Source organism: Oncorhynchus tshawytscha, linkage group LG11, assembly GCF_018296145.1.
Source record: "Oncorhynchus tshawytscha isolate Ot180627B linkage group LG11, Otsh_v2.0, whole genome shotgun sequence".
NCBI classification, from domain to species: domain Eukaryota; kingdom Metazoa; phylum Chordata; class Actinopteri; order Salmoniformes; family Salmonidae; genus Oncorhynchus; species Oncorhynchus tshawytscha.
In genome coordinates, this window is record NC_056439.1 from 40,091,093 (window position 1) to 40,111,965 (window position 20,873).

The window sequence follows — 20,873 nt, forward strand, 5'->3', positions numbered from 1 at the left end:
GAGGTATTTGTGTGTGCGAGACACAGGGTGTGTCAAGTGGTTGTGTCCCATCCTTTCAGGCTGTTGGCCTGAAGTAGGACTAAATGCATTTAAATAGTGGAGTATGGCATTTATTATTATTTTTGTTTGTGTAGTGTTAGATGGTTGGGTATTTTTTTAATTTATTTTTTATATAAAACCCCCCACAAATTTAAGCAAAGTATAAGGGAGTTATACTCCAGTTTAGTAGGTGGCAGTAATGCAACATTTATTGGATGCCAACAACCGTTGAACCTAATCGAAGAAGACAACTAATTTGTCCTTTCACAGTTTCCGTAGTAGTGTGTTACGTCCAGTACTTCCGGAAAACAAGAAAAAAACGATCCAATACTCTTAAGAGGTCGCAATCAGATCGATCACAACAACAAACCTGTTTTAGAATTTTGGTAGGTAGAATAGTACGAAGTGTTTGCCTCTCCATGCTGCTGTGCCGCATTTCAGCAGTTAGCCAGAGCGTAGCGAGATGGGGAACGAGTGTTCGGAGAGGCGCCCTTCTCCACCCCGCACTCTCCTTCAACACCAGCCGTTGTCAAAATGTCAGCTCCACCGAAGGTACGGTTCACCCTGCAGCCGCCCAGGGTGCCGGGCCGTACCGCGACAGTGTGTTGCTTCCCCGTACTGAATTCCCCATGAAACTAACCGGACAGAATCTCATCGACCGGGAGGTACAGATACAACAGGTAAGACGAGTGCTCTAGTCTAGCATGCTAATGTCATACTAACTAGATAGCTTACCAGTGAGCCACATGTTTCGAAACGGGCGCGCGTGACCGATTGCTAAAGAATGTCAGATAAACAAACAAGAGGTTAACTAGCCACTGCAAGACTCATTTTGGTTAGCTAACTAACTAACCTTTCTCAATGAGACTGTGTCTGAAATTCAGCTCTGTGCCTGTGTTATGACTATAGACTTGACAGTAATATGTCAGTGTATCGATTCTGTCTGTGTCTAGGAGTGTGGCTTTGCAGAACTCTACTCATGGCAGAGAGAGAGGAAGGCCAAGAAGGAATACTGTCTCCACGATGGCCCCCCATACGCCAACGGGGACCCACATGTGGGACATGCCCTCAATAAGGTGTTGTTATTTGCTCATTTTAGTCATTTAGCAGAGAATCCAGCTGTGCAATATTTCTCAACTGGACTTGAACCCAGAACAGAGATGAATCTGTGATGGCTCTCACTGGCAAGACGAGGCCTTTATCATCATGATTCTTTGGTGTTGTGTGTTCCAGATCCTCAAAGACATCCAGAACCGCTTTGAGATGCTGAGGGGGAAACAGGTTCACTATGTCCCAGGCTGGGACTGCCATGGGCTGCCCATTGAGCTGAAGGCACTGGGAGAGCTGGGAACCAGTGGACTGAGCCCTCTGCAGATAAGACAGAAAGGTCAGTGGGGCAGGGAACAGACAGCTGATACATTACTGGTCACTTATTGTGGATGGATGGAACTGACTAGGTATCAAACCCAGGTCACCAGCGAGACCTGGCAAGGATCATGTTAGCCTATTGAGCTGAAAGTGTAGGCTGTTAAAAGCGTAGGCATTCGCTTTTGGAGCTTACACAAATATTCAGGTCTCAGACAAAATTACTCATCACATGACTGTGGTTCACTGAAACACAAAAACAGCTCTGCCTATTGATTTAATAGAATCTGATATCCCCCTGTGTATGTATGACACCAGAAAATCAGCTGTGTGTGTTGATGAACTGTGGTCCCTCTGCTCTCCAGCTCGGGAGTTTGCGGAGGGGGCGATCGCTCGTCAGCGCGCTGCCTTCCAGCGCTGGGGTGTGATGGCGGACTGGGATAAGTGCTACTACACCTTTGATGGGACTTATGAGGCAGCTCAGCTTAAGGTCTTCCAGGACATGCACAGCAAGGTGGGATATATTCTATCAATTTGGGTCAGCCTGCCTCGCCAGAAGATCTGACACTCATTCTTTCGCTTGCTCACTCTCTCTCCCCAGGAGCTAACTGTTTGTTCTTGTGTTGTAATTTCTAGGGTCTGATCTACCAGGACTACAAGCCAGTTTTCTGGTCTCCTTCCTCCAGGTAGGCAGCACTTAGTGGCTTCTGGATATAGTCTCTGCTACATAGCTCTTCCACATACTTTTGGCCATGTAGTGTATGTGGATACCCCTTCAAATTAGTGGATTTGGCTATTTCAGCCACACCCATTGCTGACAGGTGTATTTTATTTATTTAACTAGGCAAGTCAGTTAAGAACAAATTCTTATTTACATTGACGGCCTAGGAACAGTGGGTTAACTGCCTTGTTCAGGGGCAGAAAAACAGATTTTTACCTTGTCAGCTCTGGGATTCGATCTTGCAACCTTTCGGTTACAAATCCAACACTCTAATCACTAGGCTACCTGCCGCCCATGAAGATGAAGCAAAGCAGTGCGACAAAAACAACAACACAGAGTTGCACATAAACAAACGTACAGTCAATAACACAAAATAAAATAAAAATAGAAACATCTATAGATCTGTAGAAGAGTAGGGAGGTAAGGCAATAAATAGGCCCTAGAGGTGAAAATAATTACAAAGTAGAGATACTGGGGTGCAAAAGAGCAAGAGGGTAAATAACAATATGGGGATGAGGTAGTCAGGTGTGCTATTTACAGATTGGCTGTGTACAGGTACAGTGATCGGTAAGCTACTCAGATAGCTGATGCATAAAGTTAGAGAGGGAGATGTAAGACTTCAGCTTCAGTGATTTTTTGCAATTTGTTCCAGTCATTGGCAGCAGAGAACTGGAAGGAAAGGAGGCCAAAGGAAGTGTTGGCTTTGGGGGTGACCAGTGCAATGTACCTGCTGGAGCGTGTGCTACGGCTGGGTGTTGCTATGGTGACCAGTGAGCTGAGATAAGGCGGGGCTTTACCTAGCAAAGACTTATAAATGACCTGAAGCCAGTGGGTTTGGCGACGAATATGTAGCGAGAGCATACAGGTCGCAGTGTTGGGTAGTATATGGGGCTTTGGTGACAAAACGGATGGCACTGTGATAGACTACATCCAGTTTGCTGAGTAGAGTGTTGGAGGCTATTTTGTAAATGACATTGCCGAAGTCGAGGATCAGTAGGATAGTCCGTTTTATGAGGGTATGTTTGGCAGCATGAGTGATCGATGCTTTGTTGGGCAATAGGAAGCCGATTCTAGATTTAATTTTGGATTGGAGATGCTTAATGTGAGTTTGGAAGGAGAGTTTACAGCGTCTAACCAGACACCTAGGTATTTGTAGTTGTCCACATATTCTAGGTCAGAACCTTCCAGAGTAATGATGCTAGTCGGGCGGGAGTGTGTGGGCAGCAATTTGTTGAAGAGCATGCACTTAGTTTTACTAGCAGTTAAATGCAGTTGGAGGCCATGGAAGGAGTGTTGTATGGCGTTGAAGCTCGTTTTATTTATTTTTTAGCACAGTCTCCAAAAAAGGGCCAGATGTATACAGAATGGTGTCGTCTGCGTAGAGGTGGATCAGAGAATCACCAGAAGCAAGAGCGACATCATTGATATCTATAGAGAGAGAGAAGTCGGCCAGAGAATTGAACCCTGTGGCACCCCCATAGACTGCCAGAGGTCCAGACAACAGGCCCTCCGATTTGACACACTGAACTCTATCTGAGAAGTAGTTGGTGAACCAGGCGAGGCAGTCATTTGAGAAGCCAAGGCTATTGAGTCTGCCGATAAGAATGTGGTGTTTGACACAGTTGAAAGCCTTGGCCAAGTCAATGAAGACGGCTGCACAGTACTGTCTTTTATCGATGGCGGTTAGGATATCGTACATGAGTACAAAAATAAAAAAGTTTTTAAAACGGGTAACAAAAACTTCTAATTATAAATGAATTGATCAGTAACTATGATCACCATGCGCAATGTCAAGCATCGGCTGGGATGATGTAAATCTTGCCGCCGTTGGACTCTGGAGCAGTGGAAACACATTCTCTGGAGTGATGAATCACGCTTCAGCATTTGACACTCTGACAGACTAATCTCCATAGACAATTATTCCTCCATAGAAAAGATTGTAAACGGCCCTTCAAATGAGTGGATTCAGCTATTTTCCGAATCCACCAATGGCATGCTCCTGGCGGATGTCAGCATAGTGCCAACTGTAAAGTTTGGTGATGGAGGAATAATGTTGAGGCTGTTATTCGAGGCTGTTTTTTGTGGTTTGGGCTAGGCTCCTTAGTTCTAGTTAAGATAAATCTTAATGCTACAGCAAACAATGACATTCTTGATGATTCTGTGCTTCTAACTTTGTGGCAACAATTTGGGAAAGGCCCTTTCCTGTTTCAACATGACAATGCTCCCATGCACAAAGCGAAGTCTATACAGAAATGGTTTGTTGAGATTGGTGTGGAAGAACTTGACTGACCTGCACAGAACACTGACCTCAACCCCATCAAACACCTTTGGGATGAATTGGAACGCCGACTGCGAGCCAGGCCTAATCGCCCAACATCAGTACCTGACCTCACTAAAACTCTTGTGGCTGAATGGAAGCAAGTCCCCGCAGCAATGTTCCAACATCTAGTGGAAAACCTTCCCAGAAGAGTGGAGGCTGTTATAGCGGCAAAGGGGGGGGATCAACTCTATATTAATGCCCATGGTCTTGGAATGAGATGTTCAGCGAACAGGTGTCCACATTCTTTTGGCCATGTAGTGTATCTCTGCTGCGTCTCTCCCCCCACCCCTCCTTTCATTCTCCTCCTCCTTACCTCTAATTTTCTCTCTCTCTCTTGCTCTCCCCCCAGGACAGCTCTTGCAGAGGCAGAGTTGGAGTATAACCCACAGCACGTGAGCAAAGCAATCTATGCCACCTTCGCCCTGGCCACCCTGCCCCCTAAGATGGCGGAAGCTGTAGGGGAGTTGGGCAGCATTTCTGTGTTGGTGTGGACCACCCAACCATGGACCATCCCAGCCAACCAGGCTGTCTGCTTTATGCCCAATGCCCAGTAAGTGCTACTGTCAACAGACATCCCCTCACACACCTACCTGCACCTTCAGTACTATACGGTATAACTCCCACCTTTTGTAAATGTGTTTTAATATCTCACACACAGGTACTCCGTAGTGAAGAGGAGAGACAGCTCACAGCTCCTCCTAGTGGCCACTGAGCGCGTTTCCAGCCTGGCAACACTGCTGAGCACAGAGCTGGAGAGTGTGGGCACTTTCACAGGTAAACTGGACACACACACACTCAGACAGACAGACACATAAACATTGTCATGTCACTTTCTCTTCCCATCCCCACCTCCAGGTACAGAACTTGAGGGAGGAGTCTGCCAGCATCCCACCATTCCCAGGAAGGAGGTTCCATTGCTTCCAGCTAATTTTGTGACCATGGGCAAAGGAACGGGACTGGTTCACACAGCTCCTGCCCATGGGATGGAGGACTACAGTGTGGCCTCCCACTTTAAACTATCAGTGGTGGGTTCCTTTACTAATATATAAATGGGATTGACAGAACAATATCAGTTGGCTAACTTCAAAAACATTCTGGCTTCCAGGCTAAAAGTCTTCATGAACTTCCAATGACATCTGTCCTAGAGATGGGCACGGTTTGTATTTCTAATAAGGATTCCCATTAGCTCTTCCTGGGGTCCAATCTCTTCCTGGGGTTAATGTTAGTATTTGTTTACTTGAGTGGGTGTTCATTTTCAGAGTGAACCAATTTCAGGACTATTTTAACAATGAAAAAGCTTTTGTCTAAATTACATTATCCTTGTGACATTTTTACTTGCAATGATATACCCAAGAGTTTAATAACCACTACATTTGACATTCCTAATTTAATGAAACTGCAAACTTTTGAGTGTAGTTTTTATAATGGTGCATTACATTGCTATTGCCCCACTTCAAATAGCAATTACAGGCGCTCATCTAAGAGTTTCTACAATACCTGACACAGATCAATGCAAAACACTCACCAGAAACACTTTTTGTAACAATCAGTTATATCTTAGTGAAAATCACACTTCTCGTTCACTGTTGCTGTTAGCCAAACTACTGATGAAAAGCAGCATGGCCTCTGTTTACCTCTGCCGTGTGCATTTGTGTCGTTCTGATTGGTCGATAGTCTATAGTTTTTTTGTGTAACTCTTTATATAACAATGAGAATTTTGACTCCGTATATCTGAACGTCATGATATTATTCAAATAGTAAAATCATTTCAATTACCCACCCCTAATCTGTATGGCTGTGTGTGTTTCCTCTGTTCTAGGAGTGTATCGTGGATGAGGAAGGCAGGTTCACTGAGCTGGCTGGGCCTGAGCTACAGAGTCTGTCTGTGATGGGGGAGGGCAACGATGCAGGTAGGAAGAAACGGTGTGAGAGACAGGGAGGATAATGCTTAACTTGTATTGTCTAGTTCAACTTCTTGCTCTCTTTGTACAAGCTTTTGTGTGTGTTTTGTGTGCATGTCAGTGATCTCCATGCTGAAGGCTGTCGGTTCTCTAGTGAAGGAGGAGGAGTGTGTCCACAGTTACCCGTACGACTGGAGGAGTAAAGAGCCTGTAGTCATCAGACCCAGCAAACAGTGGTTCATTGACATCGCCAGCCTCAAAGACAAGGCCAAGGTAGGAATCACACACTGATGATAACTCTTACTTACTTCCTGACTTTATTGTCCCCGTGGAGAAATTCTGTTGCAGTGTCATGTCCACATTCAAAGTGGTGTTTAAATACAAAACACGATTGACAAAACAACTTTCATAACATTTACGCACCAATAAAAATAATCATAGTAAGAAATAAAACATTAAAAAGAAGAAAAGACCAGCCTGCTGGCCTTACGGGGGTCAATGGGAACATTCGCCCGAGCTATTTAGGAGGGATATCACACCTGGCACAAATGATTGTCTCGTTCTGTTTTTCCTGCTGAGAGATGCCCTATACCTGCGCCCAGAGGGGAGTAGTTCAAAGTCCAGGTACAGGGGGTGGCTTGGGTCTAATATGATTTTGTGAGCCTTACGGAGAGCCCTGACCTTAAAGATCTCATCCAGGCCTGTCTGTTTGACTCCAAGTACCTTGCTTGCTGTGGTAATAATCCTTCTCAGCATGTTTCTCTGGCTGACAGTGGCATTGCCAAACCAACAAACAATACAAAAAGTTAAAATACTCTCAATAAAGGATTTGTAAAACAGAGTCAGTATAGTACAGTCGACATTAAAAGAACCCAACATTTTTAGAAAGTACAGTCTCTGTTGGCTCTTTTTGTAGATCAGGTCTGTACATTTACTCCACTGAAGCTTATTGTCCAAAAAACACCCAGATATTTATATTCCTCTACGATTTCTATATTCTGACCTCTGATAGATGTTGCAGAGGTAGGTGTTGTACACTTCCTGAAGTCTGTTCTGACCTCTGATAGATGCTGCAGAGGTAGGTGTTGTACACTTCCTGAAGTCTATGTTCTGACCTCTGATAGATGCTGCAGAGGTAGGTGTTGTACACTTCCTGAAGTCTATGTTCTGACCTCTGATAGATGTTGCAGAGGTAGGTGTTGTATGCTTCCTGAAGTCTATGCACATATCTTTGGTCTTGTTGGTATTAAGGACCAAGTGTGATTCGTCACACCACTCTACAAAGTCATCTAGGACCGGGCTATGATGATCCTCGTCATCATGCAACAGGCTGATCAAGGCAGTGTCATCAGCAAACTTAATGAGGTGTCTGTCAGTATGGGAACTAGTACAACTATTAGTGTACAAGATGTACAGAAGTGGGGACAAAACACATCCCAGAGGACAGCCTGTGTTGGTATTGCGTATGTCCGACACACATGGGGACCTATTTTGACTCTCTGTGAGCGTTGGCTCAGGAAGTCCAGCAGCCACAAAACCAGCCCCCCGTCTAAGGAGAAGTCCTGAATGAGTCTCTGTGCCAGAATGTAAGGCTGGATTGTGTTGAAGGCAGAAGAAAAGTCAACAAACAGAACCCTGACATGGGATTTGGCTCTAGATGTCTATAGACCATGTTAATACCCCCTCTAGATGTCTATAGACCATGTTAATACCCCCTCTAGATGTCTATAGACCATGTTAATACCCCCTCTAGATGTCTATAGACCATGTTAATACCCCCTCTAGATGTCTATAGACCATGTTAATACCCCCTCTAGATGTCTATAGACCATGTTAATACCCCCTCTAGATGTCTATAGACCATGTTAATACCCCCTCTAGATGTCTATAGACCATGTTAATACCCCCTCTAGATGTCTATAGACCATGTTAATACCCCTCTAGATGTCTATAGACCATGTTAATACCCCCTCTAGATGTCTATAGACCATGTAGATGTCTATAGACCATGTTAATACCCCCTCTAGATGTCTATAGACCATGTTAATACCCCTCTAGATGTCTATAGACCATGTTAATACCCCCTCTAGATGTCTATAGACCATGTTAATACCCCCTCTAGATGTCTATAGACCATGTTAATACCCCCTCTAGATGTCTATAGACCATGTTAATACCCCCTCTAGATGTCTATAGACCATGTTAAGGAGGGTAAGAATGGCATCATCAACTCCTCTGCTAGGCTGATAGGCAAACTGAAATGGGTCGAGGACCTTCTGGGTGACACTGAGAATATGACTTTTCACAATTTTCTCAAGGCATTTCATAACTAAGGATATCAAAGCGACAGGGCGATAGTCATTCAGCACAGAGAGATTAGATGCTTTAGGAATTGGTATATATTTTTTTCTTTTTTTCACAACACTGGAACGTGTTGCTGGTTGAGTGAGGATTGGAAAATGTCTGTAAAAACACCAGCCAGTTGTTCAGCACAGTGCTTTAACACATCCCCACGTATTTTGTCTGGGCTTTTGTATGTGTTACATCCCCTGAACAACTTAAGAACATCAGACTGTTGAACAACAACTCTCTAAAACATTTGTAATGATGCTTCCATTTGTTTTACTTCCGACACGAAGTTGTCTGATTCAAATCTTGAGAAGAAAACATTGAGTTCATTAGCCGTGTTCTGGCCCTCATGTCCCCCAAAGTCAGCACTGGTTGTTCCCCTGCCTATATGGGGGGCACTAGCCATGGATTTAATGCCATGCCAAGCTACCCTTGCATTTCCTGAGGAGAGGGTCCTCTCCACCCTTGCGTTTCCTGAGGAGAGTGTCCTCTCCACCCTTGCGTTTCCTGAGGAGAGGCTCCTCTCCACCCTTGCGTTTCCTGAGGAGAGGCTCCTCTCCACCCTTGCGTTTCCTGAGGAGAGGCTCCTCTCCACCCTTGCGTTTCCTGAGGAGAGGGTCCTCTCCACCCTTGCGTTTCCTGAGGAGAGGATCCTCTCCACCCTTGCGTTTCCTGAGGAGAGTGTCCTCTCCACCCTTGCGTTTCCTGAGGAGAGTGTCCTCTCCACCCTTGCGTTTCCTGAGGAGAGGCTCCTCTCCACCCTTGCGTTTCCTGAGGAGAGGGTCCTCTCCACCCTTGCGTTTCCTGAGGAGAGGGTCCTCTCCACCCTTGCGTTTCCTGAGGAGAGGCTCCTCTCCACCCTTGCGTTTCCTGAGGAGAGGATCCTCTCCACCCTTGTGTTTCCTGAGGAGAGGCTCCTCTCCACCCTTGTGTTTCCTGAGGAGAGGATCCTCTCCACCCTTGCGTTACCTGAGGAGAGGCTCCTCTCCACCCTTGTGTTTCCTGAGGAGAGGCTCCTCTCCACCCTTGTGTTTCCTGAGGAGAGGCTCCTCTCCACCCTTGTGTTTCCTGAGGAGAGGCTCCTCTCCACCCTTTGCTTGTTTGCCTCCTTGTCCACCAGTATCTGTCTTTTTGTCTCACGTTGTACATCTCTTAAAGCCTGTCTATCACCCCTAGAGATGAATCTGTTCTCACTGCGATACATTGAGGGATTCTTTCAAACAGGTGATGATTCTCACTCGCATACACTTAGGACAGGTCCCACTCAGTAAGTTAGACTCTTAGAAACTGAGAATGATTCTTCTTATAGAGCAGGGATCAACTAAATTCAGCTGCGGGATGAGTTTTTTCTTCTTCAGTGGATGGTCAGGGGGCCGGAACATAATTACAAATCATTTTCTGGACTGCAAGAAGCCCAAAAAAAGAGAATATTTGACTAAAACATTTAGTTGTGTCTTTCTGACTGTGTGTAGGAAGTGCTGGCTAAGGTGCGTGTGATCCCAGAATCGGCGAGGGGCAGTCTGTTGGCCCACCTGGACAGAAGACCGTACTGGTGTATCTCACGCCAGAGGAGCTGGGGTGTGCCCATACCTGTGTTCTACCACAAGGAGACAGGAGAGCCTCTCATTAACAAGTAACTACACACCCACAAACATACACACACACACAACGCCACCCCGCTCTGACCCCTGCTCTCTCCCCCTAAAGGCACACTGTATCCCATGTGACCCAGCTGTTCTCAGAGAAGGGCAGTGACTGCTGGTGGGAGCTGCCCCTGGAATCTCTACTGCCACCAGAGGTGCTCAAGAAGGTGAGTTACCGCAGCACTTTCACTCACAAGTCAGTGAATATGGTTGTATGATTAAAAGAGGATTTTAGCACCTTGTGTGTGTGAAGGTTAATGTATGTGTGTGTTTGTCAGAGTAAAGCAGGAGAGGTAACAGACTATGAGCGTGGAGATGATGTGTTGGACATCTGGTTTGACAGTGGAACCTCCTGGGCTGCTGTTCTTGAAGGTGAGGCTCTGTGTTTAGCTAACCTGGCGAAGCTACGTACGACATCTGCCAAGTGTTCTTACACTAGCGATTACGCGTGTGTTTTCTTAGAATTCAAGGCTGTGTCCGAAGGTTGTTTTCTTAGCTAGGCCTAGCTAAATCACAACTTTCTAAGTGTCCTTACTGCACTAACCAGTTTTTGAATACTGTACAAACTGCCTGGTGATGCTATCTCTCTCTGGCACATGGCTTATTGTGAATTGTTTATGCATTAGAAATGACTTCTATCTAATATGAAGCGTGTGTAGTCCTCGTACATCAGCCATTAGCTTTATCTCTCTCTGGAACACACCTTACTGAAGTGTTCTATAGTCACATAATAAGGAAGACTTTCATTTGTTAGGATATTGTTCTTGTTGTGGCATTTGGCAAGACTGACATCCAACATCCAGCCACACAATTTCCCAAGGTTTACCCATGTTGTCCATGTGAGTGGTTGTGTTGTGTTTTCAGAAATGAAGGAGGAGAGTGACACTGACTCTGAGTCACGGCTCAGCTGGCTCCCTTCCTCCCTACGCAAACCCCTGGTGCCAGGTTAATAAATCCCAGACCCCTCTTCTACTCATCCCCCCCCTTCTACTCATCCCTCCTTCCCCCCTCTTCTACTCATCCCTCTTACTTCCTCTCCATCTCTTCTCTATATTTCCTTTTTTCTATTGATTTCTGTTTCTTTCTCTCACTATCCCCCCCCTCTCTCTGACTCTCTCCTGCCCTCTTCCCCTTCTCTCCTCAGCATGTGGGAATCTGATCACCTTGTTTGGGAGCTGAGCACCTTAAAGATTGGTTATCTATAAGATTCACTCCCTGACTGCACTCTCTGTTTAGTCAGCAGTCTCTCTCTTTGGCAGCAAGGGAGCCTCTCCCCCTGAAAGCCTGGTGGCTGTACCTGTGCTATTGTCTAAGGCAGGAGCACTACGGTCTCTAAGCCTCTCTCTAACCTCTACAGTACCCCGTGGCTTTGGAAGGCTGCCTCGCCATGTAACGTTTCTGTACTGTCTCTCCCAAGGCTGGCCAAGGTGGAATGTCTGTCGCTACCACTTTCACGCAGGGCAATCTTGGTATACTTGTCATGCATTGTCTCAATGTCCTCACTACCAGTGGCTGTGGTCTCTGTCCCTCTAGACTTGTCCTACCTCTTGTGGACAGAGTCAGTGACGTTCCCCTGATACTAACCATCTGCCTTTCTTCTCTGTTTGCATGAATTGGTTAAGAACAAAACACTGCAAAGAACTAAACATGTTTTTCCGCTCGCTCGCTCTCTCTCTCGTCAGACTCGAGGGCTGATGTGTATGTGGAGGGAAAGGACCAGATAGGTGGTTGGTTCCAGTCCTCTCTGCTCACCAGTGTTGCTGTGCAGAAAAGGGCTCCCTACAAGTCAGTGAAATGCTTTTTATATCTATGTGTGCTTGTTGTAAATGTGTCTGTAAGAAAGCCAGAGAAGAATCTGTATTCATAACTTTCTCTCTCAGGGCTCTGATGATGCATGACTTTCTCTCTCTTTCTCTCTCAGGGCTCTGATGATACATGACTTTGTGATAAGCGAGAAAGGAGAGAAGATGTCCAAGTCTTTAGGCAACGTAGTAGACCCCGATACAGTCATCCACGGGGGGGAGGTGAGAGGCTGTGGATGAGACCTAACCTTTCTGGAGAAACATACACACACTCCCAGGGTGGTCAACAGTGTTAGTCCTTAAAGGCTTTCACCCTACCCCACTCTCCTATCTCTTTCCCTCTATTTCTCCCAGGACCCCAGTGTGTCTCCTGCCTATGGAGTGGATGTGTTGCGTTGGTGGGTGGCAGAGTCCAACGTCTTCTCTGAGGTCCAGATCGGCCCCAACGTGCTCAACTCAGCCAGAGACAGCATCAATAAGGTGAGTGTCATGGTGTCTACTATCTGTCAGTCTGTGTAGGAGTCTTGTTACCTGCTTCTCCACACTGCTGTAATAACTCTTCCTCGTCTCGTTCTAGTTGAGGAATACCCTGAAGTTCTTGCTAGGGAATCTGCAGGGTTTTGACCCTCGTACTCAGGCAGTGGACCCTAAAGAAATGCACTACATTGACCAGTACCTACTGCACCTTCTACGGAACTACAGTATGAAGATGACAGATGCCTACAATGATTTTGGTGCGGGCAGGGCCATCCGCCTGCTCCAAGCCTTCATCACCAGAGACCTCTCCAAGTTCTACTTCAGCATCATCAAGGACAGGTACTGATACTCTTGCTAAATACTACTACCACTGCTATTGTTATTACATTGTCTACTACTACTCTGTTACACTTATGACAACACTATAATGACTAATGTCATTGCTACTATATGGCACTATTAATAGTCTGTTACTCTCTCCCTCTCCCAGGCTGTACTGTGATCCTGAGGACTCGTTGGGTCGGCGGTCCTGTCAGACGGTTCTAGAGGAGATTCTGGACGGAGTGACGCGCTCCATCGCTCCTATCCTACCTCACCTGGCCGAAGAGGTCTACTTACATGCCCCAGGACATAACGGTATGGCCTTGTGTGTTTGTGTGTGCGCGTGCGTGCCTGCATGTACCTGTGTGTGTGTGTGTGTGTGTCTCAGTGACTCTGAAAGTCTCTATCTTCAGAGGGGGAGACCCTGTTCAGGAGTGGCTGGATTAAGAGCAGTCCTGTGTGGCGGAGGCCGGGATTGGAGGAAGCCGTGGAGGGGGCATGCGCTATCAGGGATTCCTTCCTGTCCTCTATCCCAGGACGCAATGCAGCCGAGTATGAGCTTACCATAGAGATTGAGCCTGGCCTACTGTTTGAACTCATTGAGGTAAGGGGGCAGAATGCGCTCTCTGATGTCCTCCTCATAATCGCTATACCACAAATGGCTGAGATGTAGTTGTATGGAAGGGACGGTCTTTCAGGTCTCAGAAAAGAGACTCCAAGTTTTTTATTTTTTATTTTATTTCACCTTTATTTAACCAGGTAGGCCAGTTGAGAACAAGTTCTCATTTGCAACTGCGACCTGGCCAAGATAAAGCATAGCAGTGTGAGCAGACAACACAGAGTTACACATGGAATAAACAATTAACAAGTCAATAACACAGTAGAAAACAAAGGGGGGAGTCTATATACAATGTGTGCAAAAGGCATGAGGAGGTAGGCGAATAATTACAATTTTGCAGATTAACACTGGAGTGATAAATGATCAGATGGTCATGTACAGGTAGAGATATTGGTGTGCAAAAGAGCAAGTAAATAAATAAAAACAGTATGGGGATGAGGTAGGTGAAAATGGGCTACCACAAACTTTACCTATCTAATCTCTCTTTCTCAGTCTCTCCAAGACGAACCTACTTCTTCTTACTCTCAGCTAACAGAGCTGATGATGTCATCGCAGACAACCCTGACTAGCGCCCTGCCCAGAGACCTGCCCGCTGATGCCCTCATCAGCAACGGCAGTTTCCTCATCAACCTTGAGGGTGAGTCCCAGCTAAGCTAACACTAGTACATTTACAATGCTGTAGTAGCTGAATACAAAATGAAACTCAGGGTTCTATAGGGCCCCCGAGTGGTGCAGCGGTCTAAGACACTGCATCTCAGTGCAAGAGGCGTCACTGCAGTCCCTGGTTCGAATCCAAGCTGCATCACATCCGGCAGTGATTGGGAGTCCCATAGGGCGGCGCACAATTGGCCCAACGTCGTCCGGGTTTGGACGGGGTAGGCCGTCATTGTAAATAAGAATTTGTTCTTAACTGGCTTGCCTAGTTAAATAAAGGTTACTTTTAAAAATGTTTTTATATACAATCATATCCACTTTAGCTGACATCCACAAAGCGGTTGTTTTGGCAGTGTAGGAGGTAGAACTGCGTTAGAGCTGTCAAATCCACAAGCAGCTCCTTTCCATTGGCTGCACGGAGTCACATTAAGAAATCCCATGCAGCCTTGTTTACAAGTTTGAACAATAGAATGTGAGATGTAATCTACACCTTTATTATGATGCAAATCCTCATTTAGTTTAAGGATTTTTTAAAATTTGAGCGTCATTATTTATATATAGCCTAGACTTTCTCATTCTGAACTTCTAACGCGAGTGGGGTGGATGTGGCTTCATGACACTGATCAAGATAAGCTGCTCACCTTTTTGACAGCTCCAACACAGTTAATAGCCAATTCATACTTGCTCTAGCAATGCGATCCGGAGGCTCCGTAAGGAGGGTTTGACAGTTGATGGTAGGTGAGGCAGGAGGTCCTGTATAAACACTCACCTTCTTGACAACTTCCTTCACAACATCTCTGCTCAGGGAAGCTCAAGAAGTATGTATGCTCTGACTACTTCTACGGAGGCTGCATCGCAGTAAATTCTGTACAGCCACTGCAGGTGTCGGATTGACCTTTTAGGCCTACACCTATATTGCGTTTATACAGGACCTACTGCCCCCACCTACCGTCAACTAATAATGTACATACGGAGCTATAAGGAGCCCTCTACATTGTTACAAATTTTGGGAGGCGCACAGAGATGAGGCTCCAGAGACTCCGAAATTGCATCACACCCACCTTACGGAGCCTCTGGATCGCCAACCCGGAATTGGCTTTTACACCTCAGACTAGTGTTGAACGGTATACTGAAACTTCTGTACTTTTTGAAACTAGAATATGAAAAGGGTTCGGTACTATAATTTCTGTTACTTTCCAGAAGTGTCACGTGGGTAAAATCACACGGGAAGCCAAGCCAGAAATAAAAACTAAAAAGCCATATTACAACCAGTGATGTAGTGGAGGGTAAACACTGTTTACACCTTTTTTTTATTTGTGAAAAAGCATTTACCTTTTTGGGTACCACTGCTCTAGAAAGTTGAGTGAAGTTCAATCTCATGCTTCACTCGGTGGGCTGATAATTCTAAGTGGCAAATTTTATTGGTCACATACGTGTTTAGCAGATGTTATTGCAGGTGTAGCGAAATGCTTGTGTTTCTAACAGTGCAGTAATATCTCACAATTTCACAACAATATACACATCTAAAGTAAAGGAATGGAATTAAGAATATATAAATATTTGGACGAGCAATGTCAGAGCGGCATAGACTAAAAATAGTATGTACAGTGGGGCAAAAAAGTATTTAGTCAGCCACCAATTGTGCAAGTTCTCCCACTTAAAAAGATGAGGCCTGTAATTTTCATCATAGGTACACTTCAACTATGATAGACAAAATGAGAGAAAAAAAATCCAGAAAATCACATTGTAGGATTTTTTATGAATTTATTTGCAAATTATGGTGGATTGGTGGCTGATTAAATACTTTTTTCCCCCACTGTACATATGAGATGAGTAATGCAAAAATGTGTAAACATTATTAAAGTGACCAGTGATTTCAAGTCTATGTATGTAAGGCAGCAGCCTCTAATGTGCTAGTGATGGCTGTTTAACAGTCTGATGGCCTTGGGATAGAAGCTGTTTTTCAGGCTCTGTTGCAGCTTTGATGTACCTGTACTGACCTCACCCTCTAGATGATAGCAGGGTGAACAGGCAGAGGCTCAGGTGGTTGTAGGTGTCCTGGAGGGCAGGTAGTTTGCCCCCGGTGATGCATTGGGAAGACCACACCACCCTCTGGAGAGCCCTGCGGTTATGGGCGGTGCAGTTGCCGTACCAGGTGGTGATACAGGATGCTCTCAATTGTGCATCTGTAAAAGTTTTAGGGTTTTAGGTGCCAAGTCTAATTTCTTCAGTCTCCTGAGGTTGAAGAACCACACTCTGTATTGGTGGACCATTTCAGTTTGTCAGTGATGTGTACGCTGAGGAAATTGAAGCTTTCCACCTCCACTGCGGTCCCGTCGATGTGGATAGGGGGTGCTCCCTCTGCTGTGTCCTGAAGTCCACAATGAGCTCCTTTGTTTTGTTGACATTGGGTGACAGTTTTATTATTCTGGCACCACAATCCCAGGGCCCTCACCACCTCCCTGTAGGCTGTCTCGTCATTGTTGGTATTCAGGCCTACTACTGTTGTGTTGTCTGCAAACTTGATGATTTGAGTTGGAGGAGTGCTTAGCCACGCAGTCATGGGTGAACAGGAAGTACAGAAGGGGCCTGAGCATGCACCCTTGTGGGGCCCCAGTGTTGAGGATCAGTGAAGTGGTGTTGTTTCCTACCTTCACCACCTGGGGGTGGTCCATCAGGAAGTCCAGGTTGCAGAGGGCTGGGTTCAGACCCAGGGCCTCAAGCGTAATGATGAGCTTGGAGGGTACTAGGGTGTTTGATTGCTCAGTTATAGTCAATGTACAGCATTATTACATAGGTATTCCTCTTGTCCAGATGGGATAGGGCAGTGTGCAGGCGATTGCATCGTATGTGAATCTATTGGGGCTGTAAGCAAATTGAAGTGGGTCTAGAGTGTCAGGTAAGTTATATGTAACCTTTATTTAACTAGACAAGTCAGTTAAGATCAAATTCTGATTTACAATGACGGCCTAAGTTAGAGGTGATATGATCCTTGACTAGTCTCTCAAAGCTCTTCATGGTGACAGAAGTTAGTGCTACGGGGCGATAGTCATTTAGTTCAGTTAACTTTGCTTTCTTGGGTGCAGGAGACACAGATCGGATACAAGCAGAGAGGGGTTAGTAGTACAGTGGTTCCCAAACTTGGGGTCGGGGATTCATACGGGGTCCCCTAAAGTTGAAATTATCAAACATATTAATAACTTATCTTTAAATGGGTATAGAATCCAATATTTTAGAGTAAACTTTTACTGTTAGAATGCACTTTAATGTCATTGTGTTGGGACAGCCTGTGGAACCTAAAATTGATTGAAATATAAAACTGCTTTACAGATAGTAGTGACACAAACAATGTGAGGCTGAGGCAGGCTGCAATGCAGGAAGCAAACAGAGGTTACAGTTGTTCCCAAACTTGGTTGGTGGGGTCCCCTGAAATGTAAATGTGGTCCCCAGAGAATCTAATCTTAACAAACACAACAAGTTCATCTTCAAATGGGTATACTGCCCTTCCAAGCAAAAAGGCAGTAACTGTTCATAGCGTGGAACTGAGAAATGGCTTTTATTTACCTTGGTTTCACAGTCACTTTATGCAGTTACTGCTTTTCTCCAGAACACAATACAATAGAGGCAGGATACTTGTCCACATATTTAAGCATGTATTTAATTTAGCAAAAATGACTTAACTAATTTTTGACCAAATGAGCAGTTACTGCCTTTTTGCTTGGTAGGGCAGTATAGACTACAACATTTTAGATTCAACTAAGGGCTTTTTATACGGGTGCACTTTAGGTGTTTACAATACAGAACTGAATTACATGAGATACTAAGAACATGAACGTGATATACATTAGGCCTTCCCAATAGACCTGCATGAAAATCCAATCAAACAATACAGTTCTAAAAATGTTTTGGTTTATATCGGTGGTTGTTCGTCTTCTCTTTAGTTTACCCCTGCTCCTTTTCTTACCACTACATCCCTGATTACAACCTGTGTGTTGTGATTGCATTGGTTGCTCTAGAACCTGTTAGTTCATATGCCTTCCCACCGTGATAATATAGGCCTAAGTCAGAGACTATAAGAGACAGAATAAATTCAGCCACACCTTTTTCATCACAAAACCAGAGAGCAACATCCGGTTTCGTCCACAAAGCATATTGTCCGGTTTCGTCCACAAAGCATATTGTCCGGTTTCGTCCACAAAGCATATTGTCCGGTTTCGTCCACAAAGCATATTGTCCGGTTTCGCATGGTAAAGCAAGTTAACATTTCCGACTACTAAACAACTATGGATTTAGAACCATGGAGAGTTACCGCAAGTCACAAAGAAAACAGGAGCTCCACTATTCCAGCACCATTTCAGCTAAATGCTTTGTGAACGTTTCAACATCATCAAATAACTTGTGTTTTAGTCTAATGCAGTGATAACTAAAAGATTCCAAAAACAATTTAGTCCAATCAACGTAAGAGATCACATGGCCTTCCATGGTACTTATGTGTGTGTGTGTAAGTAGAAAAAACACAGTTGACTCACTCTACTAGTAGAGAAACGCAAATGTCATCCTCATGTTGCCAAAATGGTTTATGACTCTGTCATACAGTACACACTTAGTTTTTGTTGTCCTAGGCTACCTGGCCAGGCCAGAGGCACAATGTATGAATTTATGGTTTGATTAGATTTGCCGTTATATTCATTGGCCAGTACTTAAAATTAAGTAAAACCACAAATCCAACTCCCTATATCTGTCAATGGCTAATTTAGGAAATGTCCAATTTTAGCTAGCTAGCCACCAGAGGGCAACAATTACATTTTTTTCTGCCAATGAAGTTTGGGTTGATGTGAAGCCAAGTCCAAACTGGTTTCCCTTTACACTTTTGTTTTGGTGTGCCAGAACCATTCACAGTTGAGCTCACTCAGTTTCTCAATGCTGATTGGCTATTATTATATACTTTTTTTATTAAGGGAGGCCAAATTATTTGTAATCTGTAGCACCATGAAATCAGCTAAATCAAACTCAATAGCGCAGTGCATGCACACACTTATTGAATATGCATTCATTCACCTGTATTGTGAATAAGCCTAGGCTACATCGTGACTTACCGTTCAAATAAATTATTACCATTGTAGTTAAATTGATTGTGTGGTTGATTTATTAATGCATACATGGCTGTCTTTCTAAAACAATCTAATGTGATAATAAACAGCAGTTTCTCTGACTTTGGCTAATATGCCTTTTTTCGCATTGTGATACTAAACCTGGTATCAGTATCTAAGTCAATTCTGGTGTCTGTTATCGCCAGTTAACACTTGATCTGATTGAATCTTTGCCTTAGGCTTCTTTTTTTTTATAGGCAGCCCAATTCTGAACTTTGTTTTCACTAATTGGTCTTTTGACAAATCAGATCAGCTCTAAAAAAACAAGAGCTGATGTGATTGGTCAACACCAATTAGTGTAAAGAATATCAAAATTGGGCTGTCAGTTTAACGCAATCAGTCTGTTCAAAACAGCAACCTGGTTCATGTTCACTATACACCAAACCTTAACTTGTCGAGTAAGAAACGTTTTAATATGGTGTCTGGTGTGCACTAATGAATATGACCTTTTAACCTCACTAATCATAGCCCCTAGTAACCTTTTCGCTCTGTCCAATCAGGTGGGGTTATCCGTGAGGACAGTGCTTACCAAGTAGCGGCAGTGCCCACCTCCATGGCCCGGTGCCCGAGGTGCCGGCGGTACACCTCAAGCTCTCCAGACTGCCCCTGCCCCCGCTGCCAGACCATCCTTACTAGGGCGCAGTGACACGTCCGCCCGCACCATCACAACCTGCAAATTGCCGTTTAACCCGGTCTGTCTGCTTGAACTGACTCCTGACAACCAGGGGTCAACCAAGAAAGACCCTGCTTAGCAACGCACTGAGAGGGGAAACAGCGACAGCCAGACTGTCTGGCAGTTACCTAAATGACTATCTTTCTTCAGCTCTTCAACTGACATTGACTCTGGCATGTTGCCGCATGCAGTGAGGATGGATGGTTTACAAGACAGGCTTCGTAAAACAAAGCACACATTTTATTTTGATAGAGGGAATTGTCATAAGAGCTATGCAGTACTTTTGTTCATAAGACACCTCTCCCAAAGAAGGGCACATCAGTGATGTTTCCTAGAAAGGGACATGTATTGATAGTCCTGGACCCCTCCTATGAGGCACAGAGTGCAGTAATATACCTACTAAGAGAATCAAGTCATCGGGTCTGATTATTGTATGTATTAGAAGGATATATAGGGGATGGTACAACACTGAGCGCTTAGTTTTTTTTATTTGTATTCATGTTTAATGATAATCTGTATAGTTCTCCCGTCCACTTGTACGAATTCTATTAAATAAAGGATGATCATTAAAATACACCCTGAAGCCAAATAAGTGCAATATTCCTAAAAATCCTCTTAAACCAGTGATTCCTATCACCCTTTGAAAACCAAGGTGTCATTCAGTAGGGTACAAATATCTGATTCTACCTGAATGGTCTGGAGAGAATCCCATGGCGGTTTGTACTGAACGCCACATTTCCCCAAAACGTTCTTGAGACAGACATTGAAGTACGTTTGCTCCATTTAGTGTGTGGCTTGACATATTAAGGGCAGTGATGCATTTAACCCACAACACAACC

The 20,873-nt window shown here is 44.7% G+C and overlaps 1 protein-coding gene across 2 annotated transcripts; it reads left to right on the plus strand.

Moving 5' to 3' along the window:
* Nucleotides 1–308: 308 nt before the first annotated feature.
* On the plus strand, nt 309–20,610 carry LOC112261975 (isoleucine--tRNA ligase, mitochondrial). Of its 2 annotated transcripts, XM_024437633.2 has the most exons (22): nt 309–719; nt 993–1,115; nt 1,273–1,426; nt 1,770–1,918; nt 2,041–2,090; nt 4,795–4,995; nt 5,104–5,219; nt 5,301–5,470; nt 6,265–6,355; nt 6,468–6,619; nt 10,168–10,328; nt 10,403–10,505; nt 10,617–10,710; nt 11,203–11,283; nt 12,021–12,123; nt 12,260–12,362; nt 12,495–12,620; nt 12,718–12,956; nt 13,108–13,253; nt 13,352–13,542; nt 14,050–14,194; nt 19,862–20,610. In XM_024437633.2, the coding sequence occupies exons 1-22, from the start codon at nt 459–461 to the stop codon at nt 20,005–20,007; spliced, it is 3,105 nt and encodes a 1,034-aa protein (XP_024293401.1). In that variant the 5' UTR covers nt 309–458; the 3' UTR covers nt 20,008–20,610. The 2 variants fall into 2 exon arrangements, with proteins under 2 accessions (XP_024293401.1, XP_024293402.1); XM_024437634.2 differs by lacking the exon at nt 11,203–11,283.
* Nucleotides 20,611–20,873: the final 263 nt, after the last annotated feature.